General features: G+C 39.2%; 1 protein-coding gene across 1 annotated transcript in view; it reads left to right on the plus strand.

Annotated features, from left to right (window-relative positions):
• DOCK4 (dedicator of cytokinesis 4) overlaps nt 1-12651 on the plus strand; it is a 422657-nt gene that overhangs the window by 375430 nt on the left and 34576 nt on the right. The window contains exons 40-43 of the mRNA XM_088457720.1: nt 669-810; nt 1845-2011; nt 3775-3861; nt 7489-7665. Coding sequence (XP_088313846.1) covers nt 669-810; nt 1845-2011; nt 3775-3861; nt 7489-7665 — 573 coding nt within the window. The remainder of the gene's footprint in view (nt 1-668; nt 811-1844; nt 2012-3774; nt 3862-7488; nt 7666-12651) is intronic.

A 12651-nucleotide genomic window follows, 5' to 3' on the forward strand; every position in this document is an offset into this window, starting at 1 on the left:
GCTTTTGACTCAGAGGCGCACAAATATCATATATTAAATTAACAAGTGCAGTCTCGTGTAGTGGTTTGTCACATCCGATTTCGCCCCCCTGTTTTAGTCTCTCCGGAGAGCGACCCGGTGGTGCCGACTGCCTCTGGGGACTAGTCTTATTTGCAGTGCTGGCTCCCTCACCGTGTCAGGAGCCGAGTGCTGCACGTAATACTACAGTGCCGCACCCAGCTCCTGTCACTGAGGAGGAGTCGGCACTGTGGTGTCAACTCTCGGTGAGTGAAACCTGGGTGTGGCCCAAAGCCCTATTGTGACGCCACTGCGTATTGCGGCTAGGTGTATGAGGACATTTGTAAAGACATTTTAATAAAAATGCTTTCAAAAATTTTCAGCCAAAGTCATTATAATAGTTATTGAAGTCAGGGTTACACTTTTTCTCGGAATTTTAATGTCTGGTAAAAAATTGTATTTGTAACATTAGTTCACATGATATTTGCTTTGAAATGGAGAATTCTGTATGTCCACAAATATCAGGAAATTCAAAACCCCTCTGATCACTGTATGTTTTTCTACGATGACATAAACTAAGCACTGATCTGTACTGCTCTGGTATTCTGTCACAGGCAGTGCAATTGTTAATCAGGTTTAGACTATAATTAACTACCTTCTCTTATGATCAGAACAAAGAGTTTGTTTGTCGAGGCCATGACTATGAGAGACTAGAAGCTTTCCAGCAGCGCATGCTGACAGAATTCCCACATGCCATTGCAATGCAACATGCCAACCAGCCTGATGAAACTATATTCCAGGCAGAAGCTCAATGTATCCTTTCAACGTTATGAGTATTAAAAGCACGTAATGACACACTTTACTGTTTAGTAATGAACCAGTACTCTGTGTAATCACGCTCTTTTAAATATACAGTTTCCTTTAACTGATGGTAGTGATTTGCTCAGATTGTGCACATTTTTTACCAACCAAGAAAATGTAAATATTCTCTGCTTATATTTCTTCTCTTATTAAGTCAATGAAATCGATTTGGGCTGGCATTCCTATTATTATAAGTAATCTGATTTGTGGGTGTGAGCATTGGTTTTCTTGTAATACATTGAAGCTAATGGTGTCCTATTTTTCTTATTGCACATACTTTTTACTACTTGTCACTGTTAAATGTGGTGATTCATCTTAAATAAATAGCATCAGTGTTTATTTGGTTTTTTTTATTTGTTTTTTTTAAAGTAACTCCACACAAGTTAGCGAGTCCTATAAAAGGCTGTGTTTTCATTCTTCTTTATCTCTGAAAACATTTAGCTTTAAGTACAAAGAACAACTGTTAAAATAATTACATAATGAATCTTTAAAATTACTGTTTCATAGCCAAGCTCACAAACACATTTGTGAATTTGGTATTACTATCTCCAAAGTGAAAAAAAAATATTTTCACTATTCTACTGGCTGGTTTACAGAACATCATATTCCTGAATTCTGCAGTTTAAATCTGGAGGTGATTGTATATATGTATATATGCCTTTTTTAACATTACTTTTGTAGTTTTGACACTATTAGTCTTAAAAAAAAAAAAAGTGATTTTGGTGTTTGGTAATATAATATTTAATTTTTTTTTATTGAAATCCAATAATGTGAATTTAGAAGAAAATATTTTTTACAGTGTAGGAAAACTAATAAACACTGGTCGCTTTGTATATGTGCTAATAAGAATGACAATAGATTACTAAATGGGTGTAATTATGTTTGATACTTTTCTGATATATTTTTTAGTATCTTTTCCAATGGACATGTTTACAAATCCATTTTCAGTCATTCTATTTTTGGATTGCCCTTAACCGTCTGCCTAGACTTACAGATTTATGCAGTGACTCCAATCCCTGAAAGCCAGGAGGTTCTGCAAAGAGAGGGTATTCCTGATAACATCAAAAGCTTCTACAAAGTGAATCATATTTGGAGGTACCGCTATGATCGGCCTTTTCATAAGGGTACTAAGGACAAGGAGAATGAATTCAAGGTACAGCATGTTTCACTGGACTGCATTAGCATCTACAAGTACACACAGCCCTACTTATACAGTGCACAGGAGGTCACATTTCTACTTTACACATTTCCTATTTCTGCAATTTAACACAAATGAATTGTGTGTTAGGAGAAATGACTACTTTGCATTTGAATATTCCCAGCACAGAGAGAGAGAGAGAGAGCTTTCTATTACATCTAGACATGTATCATCCGGATGAAATGGGGATGTGAATCCCTTGAAAAGGCTTTTGTCCTCCAGAGATTTTTCAGAGCTAAAGACAGGTTCCTTTTTCACAGGAGCATGCTCAAAACTGAGAATACAATGCAGAATAATACCACGCCAAGTAAAACACAGTACAGTTGCGTTTGAAACATGTGTGCAATTTACTAATCTATTGGGATCAATTTTGAACATTTTTTGTAGTTGTAAAAGTTGCTCTGAACCACAGCAGCCTATCAGTCACTATTTATGCAAACCTCCCAAATCGAGATAGCAGGCCTGAGATTGTTGGCTGTCCATCCTATATTGGGAGAGTATCAGTGTAGTGCAAGTAAGACAGCAATAGCAAGTGGTTGGTATCCATGTTTCGGTATAACTTATGCAATGTTAGTAAATTAGCTATTCTATCACATTACAGCCGTAATAAACTTTTTACATGTACAGGGGGTTTTTTTGTCAAAAAAGTCATATGGGGCACTAAGCTTGGATTAAATATTTTAATTTTTTCCATAGATCCATGCAAATTATGTTTAGCTTAGGTGGATAGACTAATATAAATAGCACATAATGGAATAGGCAGAATTGATTTAGAAAACACCCTCTCTGTATACCTCATGCATATACAAGGGTTGGGACAATGTGGGGACTGGTTACTGCCTAACATGAAGGTTTGAGATGGATGTTTTAGTAAAAGCTTGGTCCGTCTGAACACATTTGTAGCAAAGGAAAATATATGAATTGTATAACTGTGTCCCAAACATAACTCAATGGTATAATATCTTTAAAAATGTGCAGATGGTTCATTGTGCTGCATATTGAACACTCACAAGCCATTAAAGGCACCCATGCACCTTGCAACACAATGGGGGGATCCGACGATCGACATATCGGGCGGTCCCCAGACACTGTGTGATCGGGTAGCCAACTGCCCGATATGCCAGCACCCCCCCCTTCCATAGCGCTGCCTAGGATCATACATCGCATCCCCAGATAAACTGAACCTGCAGTAAGATCTGGAGGTGCGATGTACAACCTCATGGGAGCGCACTCTGTCCAATATCATGTTCATAAATGGTACGATATAGCAGCAATATCGTACCAATCGGTCGGATCTGCTGCTATATCGCACCATGTATGTGCACCTTAAGAATGAGGGTGAAAATCTACAGTGGTAAAATGTAGGGATTATTTTTTCCTATGATGAGAATAATTAGTGAAATATGTATTTAATACACAAAATATAGATGGCAGTATCAATCAATGGGAGATCCACCAAGTTGCAAATTTGTCAACTACCAAATGCTTTCCTTGCAACAAGTTCAAGTCATTGTTTGTCAACTATGTCCATTGGGCATTTGACAGAACCTCTCTGTTTATAACGGTTTTGTGATTGGCTGTCTTTGTGGTTTGTAAGCAGAGATGGCCAGTCACAAAACAGTAAGGACATGGCAGCACTGTCTGTTGCATATATATCAATAATTTTAGTGCCCCTTTAAATGATTTTGTTATATTATTTTTTTTGTTTTTGTTTTAAGAGCCTCTGGGTAGAAAGAACAGCTCTGACATTAGTGCAAAGTTTACCTGGTATATCACGATGGTTTGAAGTTGAAAAGCGTGAAGTGGTAAGTACATTTGTCTATCTTTTTTTTATACAAGGACATTGTTAACTGTTTAAGTCTAAATGTTACCATATAAACCTGCACCATATATATAGTGGAAACATTTTAGCACATACACTACAGGGTTCTTTTTTTTACATTTTTTTCATGTTAATGAAATACAGATCCCAAAAGGGGGCTAATCAATAACAAGTGCAGGAAAAGAAAACTTTTAACTTAATTTATTTATTGTTGGAAAACTCCCTGAGAAATTATAACCAGAATGTTTCTAGCTACACAGATAAACATTTATATGCGTTAAGTGTAACCTAATTACATTTAGTTATGAATTCATTAGAGAAATAATTATACATCTAAGTTATCTTTCTAGCATAACATCAGCCAATCCTTAGTGAGTCTATGCATACATAAAATAAGCTAGTTTATGTAATATTTTACAGTAAAATATAAGAAGTAAATGTTACCTTACACATTGACAAATTTCCCTTTCATTATATGCATGCCATTTGTAAAGGTAAACAAGGTACCTATTGATACCAGTTGCGCATGTAACTAAATAGTTTAGTCTTATAATGCAAAGCAATTGTGTAACTCTGCAAGAACTGTTGAATTAAACATATTTTCTTTTCCCACAAAATAATATATACAGTTTGAAATGTTGTTTTCCAATCTATGATAACCATACAACGCTTCTTTAGGACTCCAAAATCACTTGGGTTGCTACTTTCCTATATTTCCGGTGTCTCTCTTTTTTGTCCTACCCATGTTTTTTTTTCCATCATAAGAAACAGACAAATGCCTAGTGTCTGTGACCTTAATTTGCAGGGCTGGGTTTGTGGAAGCACACAGTGAGGCTTGCTGTCATTCCTCTTCTATGGATAAGTGCTTTTCCTAGACTATCTAGTGCCAGCTGCAGTTTGCTTTTGTTTGTTTTTTTTCTTGAAAAGGACATTACATTGAAGCATTATATATTTTAAAAGCAATGCATGCTTTGACTCACAAACAAGTGTAGTCCTATGTCTGCAAGATACTACGATTTTATAGTCACTGCATGATAAAGCGAACCGGTGTTTAACCTTTTCCCATGATTATTTGTCCTGTAAAAGTACGTTTTCATTGGAATGTATTCCCAATATTGCCATCTATATTGCCTAGTGCACATACACCACAAAGACACTAATAAAGTATTTATTAGTGTGCATGGTCTGTAAATAATAATTGTAGAGCTGTTTTTTTTCTTTTTCTTGGTATTTTGAATTAAAGGGAAAAAAACAATTCCCATTAACTACAGTAGATTTCCTTAGTAGGGAAATCTCTACACGTCACTATGGTTAGAATTGTTTGTTCATGTATCAAAATGACATGGAACTTGTTGTAGAAAAAAGCTGCACCGTAGCACTTTGCAAATGAATCAGCACAGTCTCCTGGTGCGTCCTAGTCACTTCGCATTGCGACTTAGATGCATTGTCGGCCAAAGAAACACCCGCCGCTAGCAGAGTCTCACATCTGTGTGTGCATATCATTGCGAGTTAACCGTTTCCAAATAGTGAGAGATCTAACCTGGATATACTGAATTATGTCAATAAAACAGCAACTGAAGAACATGTTGAAATCGTAGTTGATAGGTCGTCTACCGGATTTTAGTTTATTTTATCATTCACAGTGGCTCTAATTGTAGGGAGGCATTACCTTACAAAAGAGGTCAAAGTCATAGATTAATCAAGTACTTTTTATATAGCTTCAAATAAGGAGAGTGGTGAAACATTATATGTTGATTTGTTATAGGAGTTATTCTATCCTGTCTTATTGTTGCAGGTGAGCCTAGGCGGTTTTTGCCTTTAATGGTAGACTTTTAGAAAAAATTTAATTGCCATCAGTCAGCATTATCAGGCTTGGTCGTCACTTGCAGTCAGGAGTCGTACGTAGGGGTTTCCTTGATAAGCATCTTCTGGCGGTAATTCACACAGAAGACCTGTTTATAGCAGTGGAAGCAGAAACACAAACCAGACACACATTAGCCATATGTAAGTGGGTCATAGTGTCCAGACAAACTTCTGAGCATTTAAGTAGGGTCAGGTATTGTGTGTACACTGAAATGTGTCTGGTGAGAAAATGCTGTCAAGGATTCAGGGGCCAGTGGTTATTCTTTTTTGTATTTAAGAATAGTTCCCTGGACAGCAAAGAAGATATATTTGTGGCAGTGAGTGGTACTCCAAGTGTATGCATGGTAATGGTAAGCGCCATGCAGGGCTCAGCATTTTGTAGACTGCACTTGAAGGGACACAGACTTTTCCTGCAGCGAGTTCAGAGCAAAGGAATAGGTAATACATGATTTTAGTGATGATCAATGTTGTCCGCTTAGCGAAATAGCTGATGAGACAGAGTTTTAAGCAGCCTTCCTAGGTGCCCAATCTATGTCCTCTGTCTATAGCATTATTACATCAAAGTGAAGTGCCTACAGTATCCTATTTCATAATAAATAAATATGGCCATTTGGAATTTAATTGAATAGTAGAGCACATTTACAGAAGTGATCACTTGCTACAAATATGTGTGCAGTGCTCAATAGCCTTACCTATTTTTTATTCATGCATCTATATAATAAAGGAAAGTAGAGGAAGCAGGCTAAAATCCTGTTGTAGACAAAAATATAGCCATGGACATGGCCCCTCCTAGCCTCACATATGCCCAGACCTACTCCTCCTCTTACATACAACAGAGTGTGCCAGGGTGGCCCACCTCACTGACCTGATAGGCTCAGCTGTCAGTCACCAGCCCAGCCTCGGCCCTCGTTCACTTAAAGTGAGGTCAAAATAGTTGGAAAGAAGCGGCACACCAGCCGCCTCACATGTGCACAGGAAACCATCGATGATACTGCATCACATAGTTTACTACCATCGATGGAGGCCATCCCTACATCTGTTTGCTGGGACTATGTAACATAACTAAGATGGATGCCCCCACAAACCTCTATGGAGAGTGCATTGGGAACTAATTACGGAGGCCTGAGAGTTCAGTTAAGCTGATCCTAGGCTGGTCACTAGATGGAACTTACACAAAAATCAATGCATATGAAACAATTATGCAGAAGACATGACAGTATACATTATTTTTTTTCAGCTCCCACCATTCTGCTCTGCGATCCCTGCTCTGCATGCCTGCTATCCCACCTAGCACTCCCTTGGCTCCACTATCGCAGCCTAGTCTAAGAACTGTGCAGGGAGAGTCCTTAAATTAATTAAAAAGTAGGAAAACATAACATCATTGTCCATGTTCCACAATGTCACTGCCAGCCACCTGTCTCTCTCCCTTACACTGGTCTCACATTTGGGGGGAATGTTTCAAGCCTTCTAAAGAGTGGAGGACTGGAAAAGTTGCCCATAGCAACCAATCAGGTTATAGCTAGGAATTATCAAGTGCATTAATTGCATTCTATAAAATGATATGGAGAAGCCAATTGGTTGCTATGGGCAACTTCTCCACTTTTGAGAAGGCTTGATGCCTACGCACCCAATCCCTGGACTTATCACACATTGTGTCCTCATATCAGACACTGGGAAATTACTTTTGCTAATTTATTTATAATATTATATTAGCTGTAACAGATAATGTTTGTGCCTATTATTTAAGGTGGAGATGAGCCCCCTTGAAAATGCTATTGAGGTCTTGGAAAATAAAAACCAGCAACTGCGAACGCTGATTAGTCAGTGTCAGACACGACAGATGCAAAACATAAATCCGCTGACAATGTGTCTGAATGGAGTCATTGATGCTGCAGTTAATGGTGGGGTTTCCAGGTATCAGGAGGTAAGGTCATTAATATGTACAGTATTTCTAATGTATATTGATCATTGAAACATAATGGGACCCATTTATGAGGCTGGATAAAAAAGACGCACGTTAGTAGAGTGAAAATGTCACATGAAACTCCTACTGACTACTATACTAGAATCACTTCTTTCATTAAGTTATAAACACATCTTTTTTTTCCTCATAAAACAGTGCTCAGTGTAGCCTTATGTGTGAGTTACATTATTTATCATTAGACTGAAGAGAAATAAGGACTGTGCCAAAACAAACTACTAAATGGTGCATGGTCTATATCGCAAAATTTATCAGGAAAGACTAAAGGATCTTAGTATGTTTAGTTTGGAACAGGGAAGGGGGCATGTGATAGATGTTTTGAAGTATATTAAGGTTTCTAATAAGGTACAGGAGGAGAGTATTATGTAGACTTACAGGAGTATTAGAACAAAAGGACATACAAAAAAACTGGAGGGTAACAGCAGGGTAAATAGAATTTTGGGAATAATCACTTTACTGAACGGTTAGTAAATAGGTAAGATAGTCTTCCAACAGAGGTTGTATGTGATATTCCAGTAAGGGAGTTTAGGCATGCTCACTATAGACATAAGACTATCCTAAATCTGAAAGTAAGGTGAGGAGTCTAGAAATAAAAATGGACAAAGTAGAAGGGCCTTGTAGCAAACAGTTTTTCACTGAAATGTGCCACATTTTTATGTGTGAAGCTTTTTATTAAATTGCCTAGAGTGCACCTGGAAATATGCTTCTCGGCCAAAGTGCAACATGGAGGCACAAAATGGGTCCCATTAAAAATACAAGACAACAAAACCCATAGACGACCAGCTGAAGTTGTTTTTTTTTTTTGCTGAGTGGAAAAGCAACCCCTACTGTATATCTCTTGACAATAATCCTGATCCGCAAAATGAAATCTTGTACCTAGACTAGGTGTTTGAATATCTTTGTTTATCCACACCACAGCCGTCTTGCTCCATTCACATATACACTTTGGCATAAATGGAGGTGCATTGCAGGACCAAAGCTGGTTTTGCACCGGACATGGAAACTTTTTACGCCTTGTGAATGACCACTACTGTATTTGTTATTTTCCATTCTGTACACTTTGTATTTTTGAGGAAACAAAATATTAATATCTGTTATAGTATAAGTTTTGCTTATACTTTGCAGATAAAGGGCCTGATTCAGACCCGCTCACGAGCGGATCGATGTTAGGCCACTGCGCATGCGCACGCCGGAGCCGGCTCCGAAGTGCGCATGCGCGAGACCCGGCTAGCGACGGGCACTCAGTCGCTCCGGATCTCACACCAAAAGGGGGCTGCTGTCGATTTCGATCGACAGCTCGCACCTTTTTGGAGGCGTGGAGTGGGGGTGGCTTCACAAACGGAGGAGTTCCCATGCGAATGCCTGCCATTTGTGGGCGGCCCCACTGACATCACCAGTGATTTCAGTGGGAGAGCTTTCCGGCTCTATTAGAGCCAGAAGCTCTCTGGGGCTTGCGGCCACGAGACCCTACCACAAGGGTCTCGTCGCAAGCCAGATGGTCGCAATGGTCTTGACCATCGCGACTATCATCCTGGCCGCTCGCAATAGCTGTGGGTGGTCACCCACAGCTATGCGAGTGGCCAGGAGGCCGCTAAAAAAAAAAACAAAAAAAAAACGCCCCGATTCAGACCGAGCGCTCTTTCAGAGCGTCCGGCTCTGAATCAGGGCCAAAGTACAGTAGGGGTAAGTGCAACTCAAGCTGATTATTTGATGAATACACTGCAAAAATATTTAAAATCCACAGTGGACATTTATTAATTATGTAACGCGAAAGCAGCAATAATAAGTAAAACGTTTGTGTGATGTTTAGTACCCTCCAGGATCTTCTCCAAATCACAACTACTGTATGCTGAATGTAAATGTATTATTTGGAATTACAGTTAGCTAAACTGTTGCAATCCGATGGCTTCACAACACCCACAGTACAGTAAATAATAAAAAATGACTACCATAGATTGGCAGCAATAAAATTACACATACATAAATCACAAATACAGTACATGAATAAATAGATCTCCACAAATTTGTAATGAGCATTATATTCTGTAAAACAATGCAAGAAATCTTATTCTTAGGTGTAGAATTATTATTCAAAATGTAATATTTTTTACCAATTTTGCAATGTACAGTATTGTTTTTATTGTTCTAATATATTAATTCACCACTGATTACTATGTTTTATTGCTGACTAGCTGTTGCCCGTGGCTTTGCCCACGATGAAACCACTTCTGCCAACATTTTTTTTATTTGAGGTTTTGTAGTTGTATTGCTTTGCATAGAGGCCCTGTCACTGGAGTGGCCCATGTGACCACCAGACTGGTGGCAGCAGTGCCTTCACACACCACTCACACCAATGTCACTGTGTGCCCTGTGCACAGACTGCTATGTAGCTTATTCTATTCAAGTAAATACGGGCCAAAGGCACCTCTCCCCCCATCCCTTACCAGATGTGCACATGGTGCCACACCTATTTCTTGCATTGATAATGTCAATAGTTATTTCTATGAGTTTCCACTACAAAATGATGCAGTTGTCATGAAAATTGGTTCAGTAGTTTTGTGCCAACTTGGAACAAACAGACAGACACAACATTCTTATTATATCAGTATAGATTGCCAGGATAACTAATGGGACTAAACCAATTTCAGGAAATGGCAGAATATTTCCCTATATAGCTATAATATATACGAGGGTGGCTCAGTAATTAAGGTAACAAGACCTCTTGTTCAGCTACATATATGTATAATCAATAATATGGCCCTTAGTACAGATTATTTTTCCACATAGTCCCCATAATTGTCTAAACATTTGTTCCAACGGTACACCAAGGCATCTATCACAGCATAGAAGAAATTAGTGTCAAGCACCTGAAGCCAGGACATGACGGCTTGCTGAACTTCGCTGTCGGTTGTGAACAGCCTTCCACCCAGGTGCTTCTTCACTGATCCAAAGAGATGGAAATCACTCGGTGCCAGGTCATGGCTGTAGGGAGGATGGTCCAGTACCTCCCAATGGTAGCTCTGTAACAACTCACGTGTGCACTTGGCGTTATCGTGCAGCAATATGATGCCAGTTCGTCGTTGTCAATTAATTGCCCTCCGCAACCAGCTCAATGTGTCACAATAGCATACAGCATTTACAGTATCTCCCTTAGTGAAGAAATCAACAAGAAGCACCCCCTTGTGTGTCCAAAACATGGTCGCCATGACCTTTTTTGCTGATGAAGTTGTTATGAATTTCTTTGAAGGTGGGGACGATGTGTGTTTCCATGTCATGGATGCTTGCTTCATCTCCAGTGTCACATGATGCACCCATGTTTCATCGTCTCTAACAATACACTGGAGGAACTGCACTCCCTCCTCAAGATACCGCTCAAGTGTACAAAAGACAATCCCATTCTATTGGTTTTGTGAACTTCTGTGGATTGCGTGAACACTTTTTCCTGTACCCCAGTTGCTCATGAATGATGTTGTGCATAGTACCCACTGAAATGTTCAATTAGTCAACAATATAACTAACTTGAATGCTTCTGTCCTCTTGAATCAGACCTTCAATGTGACACAAATTGTCATCTGTTATGGACGTGCTTGGGCGGCCAGATCACTGCTCATCTTGGCGTCTGTCCTGCAGTGCACCAAATCCAAACCTGTTTCCGTGACATGACGTTATCACTGTACACCACGACAAGTTGCCAATGAATTTCCATTGCTGATGTGCCCTTTAGACTTCTGATCATACCACGTACCTCAATGTTAGACTAGGATTCCGCTAGCCCCGCCAAATTACAACGGACGTTGGACAGTATGAAATGACCTGAGGGGTGGCAGTGGTATACCTCCTCATGCCGGACAGGAAATTAGAATGAAATAGAGAACATCACACACCTGAGAGATATAGTTATTTTACTTATTGAACCACCCCTGTGTGTGTATATGTATATGTGTGTATATATATTGTAGCAAGGTCCTCTCCTGGGGTAGATGGCACTGCGCAGCAGCTGAGAAATCTTGGAAAGTCCACTGGTCTGGTGCAACTGGTCTCCGACCAGTTTTATTAGGCAAATAAACAGAAATAAACACCTTGCCGTCTGGCACTAACTATACAGAAGTGATCCTAGCTCACTAATAAACAAAGTATTAGAAGGGTTTTTCAGGTTTAATTTACCTGCTTTCATCAATCCTGATTCAGACACAGAGACACGAAAGTCTGTCCTTTCCACCAGGCAGTGTCTCCCTATAATGATCAGCCTCCCAGCACTAAAAAGCAGCCACACAGCTGAAAACCCTAATTAGCCTCCTATGAAGCTAATAACCCAAAAAACACAGACACCTTTCTGAGGTTTCAAAAGACATAGGTCATGAATTTAGGGCAAATATACCTGCCTTCCACTATGATGCCAGTGTACAATATATATATATATATATATATATATATATATATATATACACACACACACATACATTATGAAAAAGTAATGAAATGCACATCTTTCCTCTAATTTGTACATCAATTTTTACTTACAGTTAGATTCATTTATCCCAAACACGCAAAAGGGCCATGTAAAGTTGTCCATGAGAAAAACAGTCTCCACTTAGGTCAACTCCAGCCACGTTAAGTGTCTGACCCTGTGCTTTATTTATTGTCATGTCAAAGCAGACTCTTACCTGGAATTGGACTCGTTTGAAATTAAAAAATCTTTGGGGTCTATTTACTAAGCAGTGTTAGGAGACAGAGTGAAAAGTGATAAGAAAGTGATAAGGTGCCAGCCAATCAGCTCCCAACTGTCATTTTTCAAACACAGCCTGTGAGATGGCAGTTGGGAGCTGATTGGCTGGCACCTTATCACTTTTCACTCTGTCTCCTAACACTGCTTAGTAAATAGACTCCTTTTTTCACATAAATGAAATAGGAATGGTAAAAAAAGGAAAA

The sequence above is a fragment of the Taudactylus pleione genome, unplaced genomic scaffold (assembly GCF_031769625.1).
Source record: "Taudactylus pleione unplaced genomic scaffold, aTauple2 ptg000041l, whole genome shotgun sequence".
Taxonomy (NCBI): Eukaryota; Metazoa; Chordata; class Amphibia; order Anura; family Myobatrachidae; genus Taudactylus; species Taudactylus pleione.